The following is a 21,900-nucleotide window of genomic DNA, read 5'->3' on the forward strand; positions in this document are numbered from 1 at the left end:
ATGGGGTCTTGCTCTGTTGCCCAGGCTGGAGTACAGTGGCGTGATCTCGGCTCACTGCAACCTCTGCCTCCCGGGTTCATGTGATTCTCCTGCCTCAGCCTCCTGAGTAGCTGGGATTATAGGCATGCACCACTACGCCTGGCTAATTTTTGTATTTTTAGTAGAGACGGGGTTTTGCCATGTTAGCCAGGCCAGTCTCGAACTCTTGACATCAGGTGATCTGCCCTCCTCAGCCTCCCAAAGTGCAGGGATTACAAGTGTGAGTCACTGTGACTGGCCTCACCTCTAATTTTTTGCTGCTTACAAACAATGCTGCAAGAACATTTTTGTACTCATATTTATGTCCTTAGAGATTTCTGCAGAAAAACACAGCGATCTATGAGGCTTTTGAGATCTGCCCCCATTACCTCTTTTCTGCTTCTCTTCCCTGGTGCACTCCAACCACTTCCACAAATTGGTATGCTTCTGCCTCTGCATTGCCTGTCCACTGCCTTGGAATTTTCTTCTCCTAGGTTCTTCCAAGACTCATTCACTTACCTCCTGAAAATCTTTTTTCAAAATCTTCTAAATTAGGTACACCACAATTACTCTTTAAAATTGTAATTCCAGCCAGGTGCGGTGGCTCAGCCCTGTAATCCCAGTACTTAGGGAGGCCGAGGCAGGTGGATCATCTGAAGTCAGGAGTTCGAGACCATCCTTATGAAATCTCGTCTCTACAAAAATTGGCCGAGCATGGTGGTGTGTGCCTGTAATCCCAACTACTGGAGAGGCTAAGGCAGGAGAATTGCTTGAACCCGGGAGGTGGAGGTTGCAGGGAGATGGAGGTTGCAGTGAGCTGAGACCATGCCATTGCACTCCAGCCTGAGCGATAGAGCGAGTCTCTGTCTCAAAATAAATAAATAAATAAATAATTGTAATTCCTTCTCCACCCCCGCAACATGCTTTAAAAATCTCTATTTTTTTTTCATAGCACATTTTGCCTTTTAACATACTCTAGATTACTGTTGTCCAATAGAACTTTCTGCAATGATTAAAATATTCCATATTTGTGCTGCCCAGTATGGTAATGAGACACATACAGCTACTGAACACTTGAAATGTGGCTAGGGTGCCTGAAGAAGTAATTCTAATTTTAATTAATTTAAACAGCCACATTTGAGTAGCAGTTACTGTATATTAAACAGCGAAGCTTTAGAACCTACCTATTTATTGTGATTATTATTATGCATCTCCCCTGCTCCCATCAGACTGCAGGCTCAGAGATTTGTGTTTCTGTTCACGCAGTCAGGTATCCCAAGTGCTTTAAAAAGCACCTGACACATAGTAAGCACTCCATAGATCTTAGGTAAGAAAATAAATGATACATTTCGAGGAGAAGAATCGCTAAGTCATTTTATATTTGATATTTACCAGCTGAGTGTCTTCCCTAAAAGAGGCACAAGGAACTGCAAGCTGAGAACCCTTGCTGTGAACAGTAGAACTTCCTTTAGTTGTCATAAAAGGGCCACTGGAGGGAGCTCCTGACACCTGGATCCTGGGACTGGTAACCCAAACTGTGACCAGTCCACCGCCCCACTGGCCCTCTCCCAGACCAAAGGCCTGCTGTACTCTTGCCCTCATCCAACCAGGTCACCTGGGCACTGAGGCCCAACTGCCCTCACATAGCAAGGGTCAACAGAACCCCTGGCATCCTGATGGCTCTGTGGCAATTCAGGTACAAAGCCTGGGACCCAAGGCATGTGACCAGTGTCCAGATGCTGGATCTGCCCCTCTGGGAAGCCCTACAAAGGTCTCCTTCAGGTGTGGACTTCCTGTGGATCAAAGGGAGAGGCCTGGTAGCCAGTCTCACCTGTCCATATGCCCTCTTTCTCCCACCTCTAGAAAATATATCATGGCCCAGCTACAGAAAGTTTGACTGAGCCATCAGGGGCCTCCAGCTTGATGACTCTGTTCAGTGAGGCACAGCAGAGCCAAACTTACATGTCTGGGCCAATCAGAAGGCGATATAGGAGGCCGGGTACAGAGGCACATGCCTGTAATCCCAGCACTTTAGGAGGCCAAGGCGGGCAGATCACTTGAGGTCAAGAGTTCAAGACCAGCCTGGCCAACATGGCGAAACCCCGTCTCTACTAAAAATAAAAAATAGCTGGGTGCGGTGGCACATAACCGTAACCCCAGCTACTCAGAAGACTGAGGCAGGAGAATTGCTTGAACCTGGGGGGTAGAGGTTGCAGTGAGCTGAGATCACGCCACTGCACTCCAGCCTGGGCGACAGAGTGAGACCCTGTCTCAGAAACAACAACAACAACAAACAGGGCTTTTTTTAGATAGAAAAAAAATGCCTTGGAAATAGCATAGACTCATGTAAGTTTCCTAAGAGGCATTTTCATTATAAATGTAATGAGGATAATTCAGAGAATTCTGCTGAAGCTGCACATCAGGCTGTGGGGCAGCTCTCGGGTCAGGCTGCTTTCCAATTTTCATCCTGCTGCAGCTTGCCGGTGTATCTTCTCTTGGTGGAGTGGGGTATACTAAGTTTCTCTCTGCTGGCTGTTTATGCCTGAGGCTCACAGCACTTTACATCACTTCAGAGAATCACTGACTGGCAGAGTGGGAGGGTCACTGGAGGTTATCAGGCCAACTTTCTTGTTCATAGAGGATGACCCTGAGGTTGAGAGGGTCTGAGCAACTCGCCACAGAGAGCTTGTGGCGGAGGTGGATTAGGAACCCAGTCTTCTGCCTTATAGCCAGCCCCATCAACCAAAGAAATTCTGAAGAAGCGATTCCACCCTCTTGAAAACAGGCATCAATACAGAAGACAGTGCTGAAAATGACCTGAGAATACTGGCTACGGTCTAGGAAAAGCAGTAACCAAAATAACGTTTCCACATCTCTGTCAAGAACTCATGTTTGTAAAGAAGAATGTTTATCAGAAAGATTATACCCACATTCACACTGGATGGCACAGAGACTCACTCGGTTGTCCAGGGTCAACAGTGCAGATCTTAGAACAGAAATTATGTGAAAAAGCATGATTCTCCAACTTCACTAGACACAGTGGCTCACACCTGTAATCCCAGCACTTTGGGAGGTTAAGAGGATCCCCTGAGCCCAGGAGCTCAAGACCATCCTGGGCAACATAGGGAGACCCCATCACTACAGAAAAAAAAAAAAAAAATTAGGCGTGGTGGTGCAGGCTGCGGTCCCAGCTACTTGGGAGGCTGAGGTGGGAGAACTGCTTGAGCCCAGGCAGTTGAGGCTGCAGTGAGCCATGACAGTGCCACTGCACTCCAGCTTGGGTGACAAAACAAGACCCTATCTAAAAAAAGATAATAAAAATTAAAAAATAGAGGCATGAGAAACCTTCAAGAAAGGTACAACATTCACCCAGCCAGGTTCACAGGTAGCAATGTTGATAATCCTAAGCTAAGGGAACGCCAAATAAGGAAAGATAAGAAGGCCGAGCATGTTGGCTCATGCTTGCAATCCCAGCACTTTGGGAGGCTGAGGCTGGAGGATCACGAGGTCAGGAGTTCGACATCAGCCTGACCAACACAATGAAACCCTGTCTCTACTAAAAATACATAAATTAGCTGGGGGTGGTGGCAGGTGCCTGTAATCCCAGCTACTTAGGAGGCTGAGGCAGGAGAATTGCTTGAACCTGGGAGGTGGAGGTTGCAGTGAGCCGAGATTGTGCCACTGCACTCCAGCCTGGGAGACAGAGCTAGACTCCATCTAAAACAAAACAAAAACAAAAAGACAAGAAAATCTTCAAGAATACCAAAAAGCAGAAAAGCATACAAAATAATGCCATAAAACCTGGGCAAACTGCCCCAAAATGTGACTTCAATGGCATGCTGTCACATTGGCTTCAAGAGTGGTTTGTTTGTTTGTTTGGACAGATTCTCCCTCTTTTGCCCAGGCTGGAGTGCAGTGGCATGGTCTCCATTCATTGCAACCACTGCCTCCCAGGCACAAGTGATTCTTGTGCCTCAGCCTCCCGAGTAGCTAGGAGTACAAGCATGCACCACTACACCCAGCTAATTTTTAAATATTTTAGTAGAGATGGGGTTTCTCCATGTTGTCCAGGTTGGTCTTGCACTCCTGGCCTCAAGTGATCCGCCTGCCTTAGCCTCCCAAAGTGCTGGGATTACAGGCACGAGCCACGCTTTTTTAAGAAGTAAAACATTTCAGATAAATGTGAAGCTTCTGTATACCATGCTCCAAATCCACTCCCCTCCCATTCCAAAAGGAACCTCTGGCCTCAGTCTGTTTTTTTCACTCCCATGCATTTTTTCTTTTACTGCACACACATATATCCATTAATGATATCAGCATCTCTCCGCATGTTTTTATATGTGGTGTAAATAATAGAGACTATCATTTGGGCCACTTCAGGCATCTAGGTTTTTTCTCACTTGAGATTTATCCATTCAGGTAGCTCTAGCTCTGGCTCCCTCACCCCACAACTCATTTAGCTACTCCCCTGTTAAAGGATATTGACTATGTTTCTAATTTTTTTGCTATTACAGTTAAGTACTATAAAGAGTCATTATTTAATCATTATTACAATAAGTCTATAAAGAGACTTGTAGACTCTATAGAAGAATGGTGCTCACAGTGCTTGTTTTATTTTATTTTATTTTATTTTATTTTATTTTATTTATTTATTTTTTGAGACGGAGTCTTGCTCTGTCGCCCGGGCTGGAGTGCAGTGGCCGGATCTCAGCTCACTGCAAGCTCCACCTCCCGGGTTTACGCCATTCTCCTGCCTCAGCCTCCCGAGTAGCTGGGACTACAGGCGCCCGCCACCTCGCCCGGCTAGTTTTTTGTATTTTTTTAGTACAGACGGGGTTTCACCGTGTTCGCCAGGATGGTCTCGATCTTCTGACCTCGTGATCCGCCCGTCTCGGCCTCCCAAAGCGCTGGGATTACAGGCTTGAGCCACCGCGCCTGGCTAGTGCTTGTTTTAATAGTGACTTCTATAGTCTCTCACACATGTGAGAATGTCTCTAGACTATATATACCTAGAAGCAATACTGCTGCTCTGCAGAAGGGAGAGGAGTGCTAGTCAACATTTATTGAACATTTACCCCATGGCAGCACTATGCTAAGAGGTTTCTACACATCATCTCATTCTTCACAAGATCTCTTTGAGCATGGACTGTGTTATGTACCCAACTTACAAATGAAGAAACTGAGCCTTAGAAAGTGCAGCTATTTTGGCCAGGTGTGGTGGCTCACTCCTGTAATCCTGGAACTCTGGGAGGCCGAGGCAGGCAGATCATCTGAGGTCAGGAGTTTGAGACCAGCCTGGCCAACATGGTGAAACCCTGTCTCTACTAAAAATACAAAAATTAGCTCAGTGTGGTGGTGTGCGCCTGGTAGTCCCAGCTACTCGGGAGGCTGCGATAAGAGAATGGCTTGAACCTGGGAGGCAGAGGTTGCTGTGAGCCGAGATTGCACCACTGCGCTCCAGCCTGGACGAGACCCGGTCTCAAAAAACCAAAATTAGCTGGGTATGGTAGCATGTGCCTGTAATCCCAGATACTTGAGAGGCTGAGGCAGGAGAATGGCTTGAACCTGGGAGATAGAGGTTGCAGTGAGCCGAGATTGTGCCACTGCACTCCAGCCTGGGTGACATAGGGAGACTGTCTAAAAAAAAAAAAAAAAAAAAGTGTAGGTGTTTTGCTGAGGCTCTATACAGCTAGTGGAGGAAAGAGCAGGGTGCTAAACCCAGGAGAGCCCAATCCAGTCGCCATGGCCTTAAGTAGGATGCCAGTGGTTCTCAAAGTGTGGCCCCAAGAGAAGAGGCATCAGTGTCATAAAAGGGCCTAAAGAACTTACTAGAAATGGGATAGAAGCTGACCTTAAGATGAAAATTTTTAAAAAAGGAAAGAAAAAAACGGAATCTTCAGGCCCCACCCTAGACCCGCAGAATCAGAAACCCTGGGAATGGATCTAGTGACCTGTGGTTCAACACCGATCAGGTGATTCTGATGCCTTGTCACATTTGAGAACTGCTGCTCTAAGCTCCACTCCCTCCCCAATCTCCAAACCATGGGTTAGTTCTACAGAGCCACAGGGACTGTCATTTTCCTTCAGGATTTAGAATCTGAAAAGTTTAACTGGTTTGTTGAGCTTAGGGCTTACAAATGCTCCTTCCTCCATGAGCTATGATTCCATAAGCATCTTAGAGGAAAGCCAAATTCACAATAAATGTGTTTTTACTACACCAGGTGTTGCCAGAATGCCCCCCAAAGTGGTTGTATCAATTCCACTTTGACCAGAAGTGGACAAGAGTTTCTACTTCTCCACATTCTCGTCATCATTTTGTGTTGTCAAAAACATTCTATTTTTTGCTAATTTGAGGGTAGAATTCCACTGAGGTTTTAATTTGTATTTCCCTTGTTAATGGTGATGCTGAGTACTCCCTCTGATTGGCCAGCTCTGTTTTCTGGGAGGAAAGAGATTCTGTAGTGACACAGCCAGGTGATTCTGAAAGATGGTCCACACCACTTTAGCCCTTAGCTCTAAGGAAACCTCATGTAGAAGCCTAGAGCACCCAGAGTTCCTGGAGCCTCAAATGTGAACTTGTTGGTGGCCTGACCTAGCCCTTTCACCCCATGACAGCCCCTAAGGGTCTCCAGGGACTCTGAAGACTCTGGCCAGTCCAGGAGTGGAAAGGGGCTGACCCAGGGCTGCATGGCGATCTTTGGTTGAGGCAGGAAGGGAAGCCTCGCTTGTGTGACCCAAGTAGCAAACCCACACACTTTCCCCACAGTGGGACACCTGCCCACAACCCCTGATGTACCTCAGCATCATACTTTTCATTGATGGCAGGCTCAGTGGTGACTAGCTTCATCCTGCTGGCAAATCTCAGAGAAGATAGCTGAAAAACAGAGCAGGTAGACGTCAGATGGCTCGCTACTAAACTGAGACCCCAAGAGACCGGCCTTCTCAGAGACCTTGCCTGCCCTTTCCTGGCTCCATAGGCTCCCTTGTCAACCCGTGTTTGTTCCCTTCCCCCGGAGGACATTGGTCAAAAGGGTTCTTGGGTATGAGGTCCCCATAAGAAGAGCAGGAAGGTGACAGAGGGCACATCCAGCAGCCTGGTCCTCGTCAGGCAAACTATGAGGATGCGCACTGGTCTATTTCTTCATACAGACCTGACTCTCTTCTACCTGTAGGCCTCTGCTCAGGTGACCCCTGCCTGGAGTACCCTTTTCTGTCCTCCTATGCTGTCTGCCTTCCTACGTTCTACTCTCTCTCCAAGACTCAGCTGAAAACCAGCTTCCTTCCTGAGCCCTCCTGGTTTTCCTTCACATGAAACATCTCTGCCCCTTCCACAAACCAGTGTTTCCCCTCCTTCACGCAGTTTTCAGGGTCTAGATCAGCCATGTCCAACAGAGATACAAATGCAAACTACAAACGTAAGCCATACAAGTAATTTTATATTTTCTAGTACCATATAAGAAAAGTTAAAAAGAAGCAGATGTAAATAATTTTAATATGTTTTATTTAAATTTTAACCCAAGATATCAAAAATATTATGATTTGTTTGTGGGGTTTTGTTTTGTTCTTTTGAGACACAGTGTTGCTCTGTCATCCAGGTTGGAGTGCAGTGGCACAATGTTAGCTCACTGCAGCCTCAACCTTCTGGGTTCAGGCAATCCTCCCACCTCAGCCTCCTGAGTAGCTGGGGCTACAGGTGTGAGCCACTGTACCTGGTCCCAAAATGGTATAATTTCAACATGCAATCAACATTTTTAAATTATTGAGATATTTTAACATCTGATATGGTTTGGATCTGTGTCCCCACCCAAATCTCATGTTGAAATACAATCCCCAATGCTGGAGGTGGAGCCTGGTGGGAGGTGAGTGGATCATGGGGGCAGACTTCTCCTTTGGTACTGTTCTCATGGTAGTGAGTGAGTTCTTATGAGATCTGGTCATTTCAACGTGTGGCACCTCCCTGCCCCTCACTTTCTTCCTCCTGCTCCTGTCATGCAAGACGTCTTCTCCTGCTTTGCCTTCCGCCATGAGTAAAAGCTCCCCGAGGCCATCCCCAAAGCAGATGCTGCCATGCTTCCTGTACAGCCTGTGGAATCATGAGTCAATTAAACCTCTTTTCTTTATAAAGTACCCAGTCTCAGGTGTGAGAACAGACTAATACACTTCTTTTTTTGGTACTGGGTCTTTGAAATCTTGTGTGCATTTTACACTTGCATAATATGTCAGTTGGGACTAGCCACATCTGAGTGCTCCATAGCTACATATGGCCAGTGGCTGCCATAGTGGCCAGTGCAGGTCTAGCCCCTGAGCAGCGTCTGCTCAAACTGTACCCTGTGAAGACTCCCCTGAGCCATTCCCCGGAGGGCAGATGCTCAGACCCCCTGATGAATGACTCAGCAGTCTGGGTGGGAATGGGTAGTTCTGCTGCATTTGGAGGCAGGGGCCTCCAGCTACACATGCTGAGAAATGCTGCTCTGGGGCGTGATCAATCTGTTAATGAAGCCTGGACTCTGCCCACCAGCCTCAGCCAAGTGTCCTCCCCACCATCCACAGGTTTGAGCTGAAAGGCTTCACTGCCGGCACAGGGATAGGTCCCTACCAGCCTTGTCCTCTGTATACACTTCCCTCAGGGACCTCTCTGCTGCCGAGCCACGAGGCCATGTCAGGACAGGAGGGGTACTGGGCTCTCTCAGCCTCCCTTCCGCAAGGCTTATGGCTATCATGTCTAACCCTGCATCCAACATTTGGGGCCTGGACCTCCCAGAGTGGCCTCAGCTTGCTCAGCCCTTCATTCTGTGAGAGAAGGGGCAGATAATGAGTAGGTAAGCTCATGCCAAGTTATGATAGGGCCAACCCTCCCTCGGCGCTTGCTGTGGCCGGGCTCTGCAGTAAGTGTAGAGGCATGGTTGCTCATTTAATCCTCACAACTTCCTATAAAGTAGACGCATCATCAACCCAGTTTTATACATGAGGACACTGAAACACAGGGAGGTCAAGTCACCCACCCACGGCCACAGAGCTGGTCTGTGGCCACACAGGAATTCAACTCAGGCACTCCAGCTCCTAAGTCTGTGCTCTTCACAGCTGGGAGCAGGACCGATAGGAAACCCATCCTAGAGACTGGGTGGGGCCTGGGAGGGGTCAGAGGAGTAGTTTGCCAGGTGATGGGGAAGGCATAAGGGCATCCTGATGGAGGGACAGTAGGCCCCAAGTGTGAGGGAGGCGAGAGCCAGGTCAACATCTCAGGTGGACTGAGACAATGACAGGGCGCTCTGGGAGGAGACTCAGTGGTACTGGCAGTGGACCTGAGAAGGGCCTTGAGGAATCATAGGCCTGGGGAATCAGTTTCTCAGGTAAGGCCAGCAAGTGGTAGGTGTGTGGTAAATGTCGAACCTGAAAGGAGGGAGGCATTAGAATGCTCATTAGCCTTTGGTATTCAGTAATGAGGCTAAAAATTCAACTCAGCAGAGGTCTAAAATGTGTATGTGTGCTGACTGGCCTCTATGTCTTTGGCCCATTGCTTGTGAATAGAGATATTTGCAAAATAGGTAAAATGAGACCACTAGGAAAGATAAATATCTGCATAGAAGCATGCTCCACAATGGACTCTCAGGCCCCTGGGACACTAAGAGTGATGGATGCCTGCAGGGTCCCAGCAGAGTCTCTCTGGAGGGGGAACTAGCCAAGGATAATTATGGCTGGAGGCCTTTGGAGCAGCTATGGGAGCAGGCCCAGATCCCATGCCTCACTGCTTGGATGTTAGCTCAGGGATGGAGGGCTCCTCCCTGGCAGTGGCAAACAGCCAGGGGGCCTCAGGAGGCAGGCCAGAGATTCTAGCCTCAGGCCATGCTGGGCTATCTTGTATCTCAATGAATGATCCTGAAATGAGGAAGCAGGCTAGGAGTGGCTGACCCCTAAGTGGCCCAGAGGAAAGACTGAAAGGGCTCTTCCTTGGGCAGTCTACTCTGGTGGCTCAGAGCTCAGCCACTGACCCCCTGCATGACCACTGACAGATCTCACAACTTCTCTGTAAGGTGAAGGGAGAGCTGCCTTGATAAGGTATATAATGCGCTCTGTACAGAGCTGGTTCACAGCAAGCCCTCAGGAAGACGTCTCTGTGATTACAGGTGGTGTTGCTTCTGTGCAGGGCCAAGTCAGACTCTCCTGCTCCAAGTATAGCAGCAAGTATGACCATGTCCCATCCCTGTGGTTACTCACGCACACATGTACAGTGTCACTGCATAAAGCAACACAATCCATGATGAGAATAGTTTTCAAGTTTCAACACATTTGGAAAAGACAATCATTAGCTTTCATACCCCCAATATACCTTTCTCCCAAACCCCTGAGACTCCTCCAACAGCTCCTCTGGGCTCTGGGTTCGGTCCTGGGCAGAGAACCCAAGTGGTATATGGGCACAAGCCCCTGGAGACGGCGGGTACTAGGAGAGTTGTTTCCTGAGCTGTAACCATCGCAGGAGGTGGGGATAAAGGGAGACAGGGAGCTTCTACTGTCTTGGAGGGCATCTTTCTTAACAAGGCAGCCAGGAAGCCCATTTCTTATGGCTCTTCTTGGGGTTCAACCATGTGTTTTTTTTTTATTTTTTATTTTTCCTTTTGAGATGGAGTCTTGCTCTGTCACCCAGGTTGGAGTTCAGTGGCCCAATCTCTGCTCACTACAACCTCTGCCTCCAGGGTTCAAGTGATTCTCCTGTCTCAGCCTCCCAAGTAACTGGGATTACAGGCGCCTGCCATGACATACCCTGCTAATTTTTGTGTTTTTAGTAGACACGGGGTTTCACCATGTTGGCCAGGCTGGTCTCAAACTCCTTACCTCAAGGAGTGATCTGCCCACCTCAGCCTTCCAAAGTACTGGGATTACAGGCATGAGCCATCATGCCTGGCCTCAACCATGCTTTTTATGCCATAAGACCAAGAAGTTCCAGAAGTCTTCCTCTGGGGATGCTGCCTGCACGTCAGCTGGATCTCTCCTCCCCTGCCTCCCAAGTCCCAGGGTGCTGGATATATGACAGGAGCATTCTCCTTGGAAGCTGGGACAGTCCCTAATGCACACAGCTGGGAGACCCTGCAGGCATGTCTTGCCCTGAAGCATCTTTGGAAATAACCTGTTTCACCTAAGTAGATTATCCAGGTGACTGAAGCTTGCCTTAAACATCCACACTTGAAAAGTAAAATATCTAATGATAGCTTTTCTAATCTGTCTCTTGTGGGGTTTTTTTGTTTTGTTTTGTTTTTTGAGACATCTCGCTCTGTCACCAAGGCTGGAGTGCAGTGGCACGATCTCGGCTCACTACAACCTCTGCCTCCCAGGTTCAAGCGATTCTCCTGCCTCAGCCTCCTGAGTAGCTAGGACCACAGGCGTGCACCACCACGCCCGGTTAATTTTTGTATTTTTAGTAGAGATAAGGTTTCACCATGTTGCTCAGGCTGGTCTCGAACTCCTGACCTCAGGTGATCCACCTGCTTCAGCCTCCCAAAGTGCTGGGATTACAGGTGTGAGCCACCGTGCCCGGCCCCTAATCTGTCTTATGTATGATGGGTGGCACTTCAGAGGAAGGTTGAGAAAGCCCCAGGCTGGAGGTGCTCAGCTGTGCGGACTCACCTGTGTCACTGAGCTAGACCTTTATTCCTGCCTCTAATTCTCACAAGCTTCTCCCTTCCCCAGGCCACCTGTGTCCTGCCACTTGGATAATCTCCCTGACTAATCCCACCTCTGGCCACAGCCCTCCCCTACTCAAACCCTGTGACAGCTGCAGCCACCTGTAGGAGAACAGCCAAGGCCTCAGCTGGGCCACCAGGGCCCATTCAGGCCCTGTGATTTCTTTTCTTCTTCTTGCTGAGAGCCCCCAACCCCCGCACCAGACAGATGTTCCTGGTGTGGGTCACATCTTCAGTCCCACTATTACCTCTGCCAGGAATACCTCCACTTATCCTACCACCAAGCCTTTAACCCCAGCCACCTCAGTGCCCACCTTTCCCTACTCTAGCTTCAGGAAAAGTTCCCCGTCACCCCCATCCTGGCCTCCTCTGAAGGTCTGCTCCTTCTGGGACTCACATTACTTAGGACCATGGCTTCTCTCTCTTTCTGGGTTGAGGATGCTGAGGCCCAAGGCCATTTATGACTAATTTCTACCAGGTTATGCCTCCTTACCATGGTGCACATGGCAGGTGCTTAATACCATCTGCTCATACTGGCCTTATAACCACAGCCTGGAACCCTGTGGGGTTTTCAAGATGTTTAAACATGCCTGATTATAAAGAACAAGTGATCAATGATCCTTCTTGATCCCAATTCCAGGAGCAGCACCCCAGGAAACATGGTCCTTGTCTTCACAAAGCTGGCTCTCAGTCTCCCTCCTCATGCAGTCCCCCATGCTGAGCCCGCCTGCTGGCTGGCCCTCTTCCTCCACACAGTTTAGTGCTTGGTGTGTGGATTCTGGCTCTGGGCCCCCTCAGCAACTGTGGCTCAGACTCACCCCTGGATCCTTCCACTCTTGACAATGTCTATAGTCACTGTGCCAGCTTAGCCAGCCTGGAGCCTTACCCTGCCCTGGCACCCATGAGGGGGGATTCCGACCTGGTTTCATTGACTGTCTTTACATACCGTTTCTTCTAACTGGGCAGCTTCTCCATAGATGTTTGTCACGAGGACCATATTGCAGTTTCCCCCTGCAGAAAGCAAGACACAGAAGGGCTGTGAACCATGTGTTTTTTCTGCTCAAAGGAGTTGATGGGGTCTGTTACACACTGAATGTTTTTTGTTTGTTTTTTTGAAACAGGGCCTCACCATGTCACCCAGGCTGTAGTGCAATGACACGATTACAGCTCACTGCAGCCTCAATCTCCTGGGCTGAAGCAATCCTCTTGCCTCAGCCTCCCAAGCAGCTGGGACCACAGGTGCACACCACCACACCTGGCTAATTTTTTTTTGTTTTTAGAGACAAGGTCTTGCTATGTTGCCCAGGCTGGTCTTCAACTCCTGGCCTCAAGCGATCCTCCTGCCTCAGCCTCCCAAAATGCTGGGATTACAGGTGTTAGCCACTGCACCTGGTCAAGACTGAATGTTTTTGTCTTTACAAAATTCATATGTTGAAGTCGTAACCCCTATGTGATGGTATCTGGATGTGAGGACTTGGGGAGGGGGAGGTAATTTGGTTTAGTTGAAGTCAGAGGGTGGGGCCCCCACGATGGGGTTAGTGTCCTTATAAGAAAAGAGACCAGAGCCCTCTCTTTCTTTCCATGTGAGGATACGCAAGAAGGTGGCCATCTGCAAGCCAGGAGGAGGGCCCTCACTAGGCATTGAATCTGCTGGCACTTGAATCTTGAACCTTCCAGTCTCCAGAACTATGTGAAATAAATGCCTGTTGTTTAAGCCACTTAGCTTATGTTATTTTCTTTTTTTTTTTTTTTTTTTTTTGAGACGGAGTCTCGCTCTGTCGCCTGGGCTGGAGTGCAGTGGCTGGATCTCAGCTCACTGCAAGCTCCGCCTCCCGGGTTTACGCCATTCTCCTGCCTCAGCCTCCCGAGTAACTGGGACTACAGGCGCCCGCCACCTTGCCCGGCTAGTTTTTTTGTATTTTTTTTAGTAGAGACGGGGTTTCACCGTGTTAGCCAGGATGGTCTCGATCTCCTGACCTCGTGATCCGCCCGTCTCGGCCTCCCAAAGTGCTGGGATTACAGGCTTGAGCCACCGTGCCCGGCCAGCTTATGGTATTGTCTTATAGCAGCCTGAACTGAGACAGGGTCAGAGAGAACACATACATTTGTGAGGCTGGGAGGTAAGGGGAAGAGAGAAAGAGAGGCCACTAGATGTACCTAAAAGAGGATCCAGGAGAAAACAGCAGAGGAGAGATGATACAGGGCAGGGAGGGGCAGGGACAGGAGAGGGAGGTATGAGTCGGAGCTTTGCTCAGGGTGGCACTCAGTTAACAATCAGACACTAGTGACTGTGTTGTCAGGCTTAACACAAAGGCCTAGGGCCATAAGGATGATAAGACACAGCCCCCGCTGCTCTGTCTAGGAGGCTGCAAGGGAAGGGAAGACACCATGGGAGAGAGGCCCTCGCCCCAAGTCTTCAGGCTGTGAAGGATTCTGCCAGCTGTCCCCTCAGGACAAGGGGAAAAGAGAAGGTATTCCCAGTACAGGTAAAAAGCCTAAGGAAGGTTCTGAGCAGTGAATAGCATGGTGTGTTCTGGGCACAGTGCCTGATTCTGCCTTTCCAGGTGTCTGAAGTCACTATGAATGTGCTGCAGGTGAATCCATGCCACCAGGAGGGAACAATTCTATTACCGCCAGTGGCAGATGTGTCAAACCTGTCCCTCCTCAAAGACACAGACCCTCCTCCCTGGGCAGCAACTGTACCCCCTTACCTAACGAGTCCTTCAGAGCGTGGGTGAGCTTGCACTGCCGAAAGGGGATGTGGTCCCGCTTCTGGTCCCCGAGGGCAATGATGGCCTGCTCCAGGAATGACAGCGATTTGTTGATGTAGGTGGCTTCTTTCAGGACTCGGCCCTCAGACTAGAAAGCAAAAGTTAGTTCCACTTTGGATGGAATCAAGCAGCTGCCCCACTAAGAACAGCAGCCTTCCTGGTCTGGAGAAACGCTGTAAGTCTGTGGTCAGGCCAGCGCCTCCTTCCCAGAACCAAAGTCTTCCCGCAGTGTCATGCAACTGTATTCCATCTTGGGCTAATAATGGTAATACCAAAACTCAGAAATACTCATTTGAACACTCACGTGAACGCTCGTGAGAATGTGAATGCTTACATGAATATTCATATGGACATTCACTCAAAGATTCACATTAGTATGAATATGTACTAAAATACTTGTCTAGATATTTGAGCAAAGAATCCCATGAATATTCACACAAACACTCATGAATGCACATACAAATTCTCATCTGAATACTCTTGTTAATACTTGTGCTAATACACTCATACAAATACTTATTTGAAATATTCATGCGAACACTCATATTCATTCACAAAGAAGCCAGGTGTGGTGGCTCACACTTGTAATCCCAGTACTTTGGGAGACCAAAGCAGGAGGATCGCTTGAGCCCAGGAGTTCAAGTTCAGCCTTGGCAACATAGCAAGACCCCGTCTCTACAAGAAAATTTAAAAATTATCCGGTCATGGTGGTGCGTACTTGTGGTCCCAGATACTTGAGAGACCGAAGTGGGAGGATCATTTGAGCCTAGGAGGTCAAGGCTGCAGTGAGCTGTGTTTGTGCTACTGTACCCCAGCCTGGGAGACAGAGTGAGACTGTGTCTCAAAACAACAACAAAAACACACACAGAGAAATGCTATACCAGCAAAGAATATTTACTGAGCACTGAGTGCCAGGCACTTTGCTAAGAATGTAGAGGGCACTATCTCATTTAATGTTTACAAAAATCCTCTGAGCTATGAACCGCCCCCAGGTAATAGCTATTCCCTCTTTGCCAATCCTGTCCCTCCAGCAAGCCCACATGTCCTACTTCACCTAGCTCAGGACTGTGTTCACAAATATCCAATGAGTCATGGCCCAGATGTGCGGGCACTATGCCAGACAGAGGGCTCGTGGCTTATTGAGTAGCAACCTCCAGCCCCCATCACTTACCCCAGACTTCCCCAGCCTCTCTGAGCCTGCCAGATCCACCAAGTTAATTTTGGAAGTGATGTACTTTTCCTCTGATAAGGTCCGGGAATGGGCCTACAAAACATCCAAGCAGAAGTTAGACTGTCACAGGGAGAAGTTTCTGACTGAGCAGGCCCCATGGGAACTGACTGCCCCGTCTGGGCTGATCAGAGAGCTTGCACCTACCTCCAAGTAGATGGTGAAAATGCAGTGTGATCTAGAAGAGTTTTTGCTCATAGTGTGGGAGGCTATAATCCTGTTGGTCTCACCCTGAAGAGGAAGGGAATCATAGGCAACATTTTGAAAAACAAAAACGACAAGGCACTTGCGTCATTTTTCGATTATACCAATAGCTACACAAGTAGTCTCACATCACTGCAATCAGCTGGACCTTCCAGGCAAACGTCTATTATAAACTAATAGAAAGGGAGTCAAATTGGAGTCCACATCTATACTTTCACCCGCTGCTGGGAACGTGTGAATTGGTATAGCTTTCTGAAAAGCAAAGTGACAATAAAAATCAAGAGCCTTAAAAATGTCTATGAATATTGAATCAGAATCAACCTGCATGTCCAATAATTTGGGAATGGTCTATGTGTACAACGGAATATTGGGCAGCCAGGAAAATGCTGACACATAGTTTTTAATAACAGAGAAATGGGGCCAGGCGCAGTGGCTCACGCCCGTAATCCCAGCACTTTGGGAGGCTGAGACGGGCGGATCACGAGGTCAGGAGATCGAGACCATCCTGGCTAACATGGTGAAACCCCATCTCTACTAAAAATACAAAAAATTAGCCGGGCGAGGTGGCGGGCGCCTGTAGTCCCAGCTACTCAGGAGGCTGAGGCAGGAGAATGGCGTGAACCCAGGAGGCAGAGCTTGCAGTGAGCTGAGATCATGCCACTGCACACAAGCCTGGGCGACAGAGTCCATCTAAAAAAACAAACAAAAAAACAGAAATGTAGAATCCAAAATCATATTATAGCATATTATAGCATGATCTAAGGAATGCAAAAGCATTTATAGAAGAAATAAGCAGAATTCTGCTACTAAGATGTTAATAATAATTGCTTCTGGGTTGGGATTTATAGGTTCTTTTTTCTTTTTTATACAGTTTTGTATTTTTTTTTAGTGAGCGTGTATTACTTTAAAAAATAATAATTTATATTTTTATTTATTTATTTTGTGTTCTCCTTGATTTTTATTTATTTATTTATTTTTGAAAGAGCATCTCAGTCTGTCACCCATACTAGAGTGTGGTGGCACGATCTCGGATCACCACAACCTCTGCCTCCCGGGTCCAAGCCATCCTCCCACCTCGGTTTCCTGAGTAGCTGGGACTACAAGCTTGCACTACCACACCTGGCTAAGTTCTGTATTTTTTGTAGAGACATGGTTTCACCATGTGCCCAGGCTGGTCCGGAACTCATGAGTTCAAGAGATCTGCCCGCCTTGGCCTGCTAAAGTGCTGGGATTACAGGCATGAGCCACTGTGCCTGACCTAGTAATTTGTATTTTTAAAGGGACAGTAGGCCCTTACCTCTAATTTACAGGAGGAGGCCTTATAACCAGAATATACTTAAAAAGGAATGTGGTGGAAATGGCTGTTCTTGGAGAAAAAGGTCTTTGAGAGATAGACTGATGTCTCCTTAAATGCTGATGAGAAATGCTACGAACAAGCCCCAAAGTGAGGGTGTGGGACAGCCCCCTGGGGAGAGGAGAACACCTGCTGAAGAGGGAAGGCCTGAGGCTGTGGAGCAAGCCTAGCAGACCCCTGTGGCCATACCTCTATAACTTATAGCAGTGAGGCTATATAGTCTGTGGTCAGGCCTGTTCTACAAATCTAGTGACACTCACCAAGAATATAAGGGGTCACTTCATCTTTTTTTTTTTTTTTTGAGATCATTCTCACCCTGTTGCCCACGCTAAAGTGCAGTGGCATGATGTTGGCTCACTGCAACCTCTGCCTCCCAGGCTCAAGTGATCCTCCTACCTCAGCCTCCCAAGTAGCTAAAACCACAGGTACAGGCCATCATGCCAGGCTAATTTTTTTTGTAATTTTTTTGTAGAGACAGGGTTTCACTGTGTTACCCAGGCTGGTCTCAAACTTCTGAGCTCAAGCAATCCTCCTGCCTCAGCCTCCCAAAGTACTAAGATTACAGGCATGAGCCACCACACCAGGTCATTCACCTTTATGCTTCAGTCCCCCTTCTGAAGTACCCTCTTGCCTTGTCTTTTTTTTTTCTGTTTTTTCTTTTTTTTTTTTTGTATTTTTAATAGAGAGGGGGTTTCATTATGTTGGCCAGGCTGGTCTTGAACTTCTGACTTCCAGTGATCTGCCTGCCCTGGCCTCCCAAAGTTCTGGGATTATAGGCGTGAGACACCATGCCCAGCCTTGCCCTGTCTTTCTGACCTCCTTTTTTTTTTTTTTCTTTGAGACGGGGTCTCGCTCTGTCCCCCAGGCTGGAGTGCAGCGGTGTGATCTCGGCTCACTGCAAGCTCCGCCTCCCAGGTTCGTGCCATTCTCCTGCCTCAGCCTTCCAAGTAGCTGGGACTACAGGCGCCCACCAACATACCCGGCTAACTTTTTGTATTTTTAGTACAGACGGGGTTTAACTGTGTTAGCCAGGATGGTCTCTATCTACTGACCTTGTGATCCACCTGCCTCGGGCTCCCAAAGTGCTGGGATTACAGGTGTGAGACACCGCTCCCGGCCTTTAAAAAAGATCCAGCTATTGACGTTGAGGAAGTAAGTTGCTATGCTGTGAGAAGGCGCTATGATCATGCCTGTGAGTAGCCATTGCACAGATGCCCATTGCCTGGGCAATATAGCAAGAACTCGCATAAAAAAATAAAGAGTTCCTAGCCTATATGACTTCTAAAAGAATAACATACACTTGACTGATTTCTTGTTTTTGAGACAGTGTTGCTCTATTACCCAGGCTGGAGTGCAGTGGCATGATCTCGGTTTACTGAAACCTCTACCTCCTGGGCTCAAGTGGTCCTCCCACCTCAGCCTCCCAAGCAGCTGGGACCACAGGCATGCGCCACCATGCCTGACTAATTTTTGTATTTTTGGTAGAGATGGGGTTTCACTGTGTTGCCCAGGCTGGTCTCAAACCCATGAGCTCAAGTGATCCACCTGCCTTGGCCTCCCAAAGTCCTGGAATTACAGGCGTGAGCCACTGTAGCAGTGCATTTGACTGGTTTCTAAAAGCTTTTATTTTATTTTATTTTTTTGAGATGGAGTCTTGCTCTGTTGCCCAGGCTGGAGTGCAATGGCACAATCTCAGCTCACTGTGACCTCTGCCTCCCAGGTTCAAGTGATTCTCCTGCCTCAGCCCCCGAGTAGCTGGGATTACAGGTGCACACCACCACTCCCAGCTAATTTTTTTTTTTTTTTTTTTGAGATGGAGTCTCCCTCTGTCCCCAGGTTGGAGTGCAGTGGCGCAATCTCTGCTCACTGCAACCCCCGCCTCCCAGGTTCAAGCTATTCTCCTGCTTAAGCCTCCCGAGTAGTTGGGACTACAGGTGCGCATCACCACGTCCAACTCATTTTTGTATTTGCAGTAGAGACGGGGTTTCACTATGTTGGCCAGGCTGGTCTCAAACTCCTGATTGCAGGTGATCCATCCACCTCAGCCTCCCAAAGTGCTAGCATTACAGGCATCAGCCACCACACCTGGCCTTATTTTTTTCCATACAAGAGCTCATAATTTAACATTAACTGAAAAAAGGGACATAAGAATCATTTCAACTATGTAAAGAAAAAACTGCACAGGAAAAAAGACTGGAAAGAAATGAGCTAAAATATACATTATTGTTGCCTTATGTAAAAAACATATTATGCATGAATCATTTTATTCTTTGTCTTTTTATTTATGTAACAGGAAAGGAAGAGAAAATAAAATTCTTTTTTGTTCCTATTTTTTTTTTCAGCACTATCTGAACATGCTAAATGTGCATATGTTAATTTCCATTCTGATAATCAAAGTAAGTAAAAAACTAGCTGGACACAGTAGCTTGCCTGTAATTCCTGCACTTCAAGAGGCTGAGGCGGGAAGATTGCTTGAGCCCAGGAGTTCAAGACTAGCCTGGGCAACATGGCGAGACCTTGTCTCTACAAAAAAAAAAAAAAATTAAGTGGGCATGGTAGCATGCGCCTGTGGTCCCAGCTACTTGGGAGGCTCAGGCAGGAGGATCACTTGAGCCCAGGAGGTCGAGGCTGCAGTGAGCCATGTTCACACCAGTATACTCCAGACTTGGAGACAAACCAAGATCCTGTCTCAAAAAAAGAAAAAGAAAAAGAACAAAGAAAAAGAAAAGCTGAGAAGGAGTGTGGGAGGGAGGGAGACAAGGAAATGAACTCTCAGGTTTTATTATCTCACCTCAAAAAGGAGGCTGAATGCATCCTCCTCCTGACTTGTGAGGTGAACTGACAAGCCCTTAATGAAGACTCCTTGAGGGTTTTCCACGATGGTCATTGGTGTGATTGATGGTCCAACATAGGGCAGAGTGGACAGGAGATCAAACAGGCTCTCATTATAGATTTCCAAGTAGGAAACACGCACAGTGATGGCATGTGTGGGGCGTTCTTCGATCATCCTGAAAACCTAGATGACAGACAAGAGCAGAACTCCAACAGTCAGCTAGCATAAGGGGGGCTTCTTACCTCAGAAGGGAACATCAAGACATACAGAACTATTCTTGTCCTAAAGGAATTGGGTGATATTTAGTATCATCCTATAGTTTTTTTGAGGCTTGACATCAGATTGGCTAACACTTGAACCATCTCAAGAAGTAGAAGCATAATGAGTGGAAAGGACTCTGGAGTGAGGATTTCTTATTTTATAGAGTCTCATCATTTATGTGCCTCTTTCGAATCTATTTAATTCCATCTGCTTATAAATCTCTGTGATTGAGGCAGTGCAGGGACAATACCTATTTGTGGAAGGCACCATGAAATAAAATTATTTGTCGGCCGGGTGCAGTGGCTCATACCTGTAAGCCCAGCACTTTAGGAGGTGGAGGTGGGCAGATCACAAGGTCAGGAGATCAAGCCCATCCTGGCCAACATGGTGAAACCCCATCTCTACTAAAATTATAAAAGTTAGCTGGGCATGGTGGTGTGCGCCTGTAGTCCCAGCTACACAGGAGGCTGAGGCAGGAGAATCTTTTGAACCCAGGACACGGAGCTTGCAGTGAGCTGAGATCTTGCCACTTACACTGCACTGCACTGCACTGAGATCGTGCCACTTACACTGCCACTGCACTCCAGCCTGGGTGACAGACGCTCCATCTCAAAAATAAATAAATAAATAAATAAATAAATAAAATAATTTGTCTATGGTCACTCAGCTAGTAAGGGTAGAAGTAAAGCCAGAACTTAGCCTTCTCAACTCCTAATTCCCTCCCCAGTGCTTATCAAGGAAGGGATAATTCCTGAGGTCCTGCCTTCCTCTAAGAATTTACACCTGTGCTGTTCAAAATGGTAGACGTAAGTTACAGGTGGCTGCTGAGTACCTAAAATGTGGCTAGTACAAATGAACTGAATTTTAAATTTTATGTCATTTTAATTACATTTAGATTTAAAAACTGATGCAATTCAGTTATTGGTAAATTTTAAGTATGTCTGGAACAACTTGGGTATGTAAATCTACTTTTTCAACATTTCATGAAATCTAAATACAGATCAAGCATTTCTGATCATATTTATGCCTAAACTGAAATGTGCTCCAAGTATAAAATATGTACTGGATTTCAAAGACTTAGTATGAGAAAAAGAATGTAAACTCTCTCAATAAGTTTATATTGATTACATGCAGAAATATTTTAAATATATTTAGTTAAATAAAATATATCATTACAATTAATTTCATCTGTTTATTTTTACTTTTTTAAATGTGGTTACTGGAAAACTCAAATTTGCATGTGACTTACAGTATATTTCTATTAGAGGCATTGGGCTAGATTACTAAAGTCTAAGATGCTGAGATACTAAAGCTTTGACAGTGGGATATTAAGGATATTGCTCCAAAAGCAGGAGCATGGATGGTTCACATACTAGAGGAATGTCTACACTTCTTATAGGACTGGGCTGCAAAAGTGTTATAGGACAGGGCTGTAAAGCCGCCAAGATGCTTTCGGGGAAAGTCTTTTGCCTCCTACCTCCAACCAGAGGGTCCTTACAGAACCCAGGCTAGTGAGGCCCAAAGGAAGGCCCTTCTGTCCTATCTTCAGTTATGCT

The 21,900-nt window shown here is 47.2% G+C and overlaps 1 protein-coding gene across 2 annotated transcripts in view; it reads right to left on the reverse strand.

The window, feature by feature from the left end:
* The window catches only part of KIF9 (kinesin family member 9), a 53,479-nt gene that overhangs the window by 22,067 nt on the left and 9,512 nt on the right, over window positions 1-21,900 (reverse strand). For both annotated transcript variants that reach the window (XM_010374754.2, XM_010374753.2), the window contains exons 5-10: window positions 20,042-20,266; window positions 15,840-15,923; window positions 15,636-15,728; window positions 14,405-14,552; window positions 12,640-12,704; window positions 6,815-6,892 (exon numbers count right to left, since the gene is read on the reverse strand). In XM_010374754.2, coding sequence (XP_010373056.1) covers window positions 6,815-6,892; window positions 12,640-12,704; window positions 14,405-14,552; window positions 15,636-15,728; window positions 15,840-15,923; window positions 20,042-20,266 — 693 coding nt within the window. The remainder of the gene's footprint in view (window positions 1-6,814; window positions 6,893-12,639; window positions 12,705-14,404; window positions 14,553-15,635; window positions 15,729-15,839; window positions 15,924-20,041; window positions 20,267-21,900) is intronic.

Source organism: Rhinopithecus roxellana, chromosome 1, assembly GCF_007565055.1.
Source record: "Rhinopithecus roxellana isolate Shanxi Qingling chromosome 1, ASM756505v1, whole genome shotgun sequence".
In the NCBI taxonomy this organism is placed as follows: Eukaryota; Metazoa; Chordata; class Mammalia; order Primates; family Cercopithecidae; genus Rhinopithecus; species Rhinopithecus roxellana.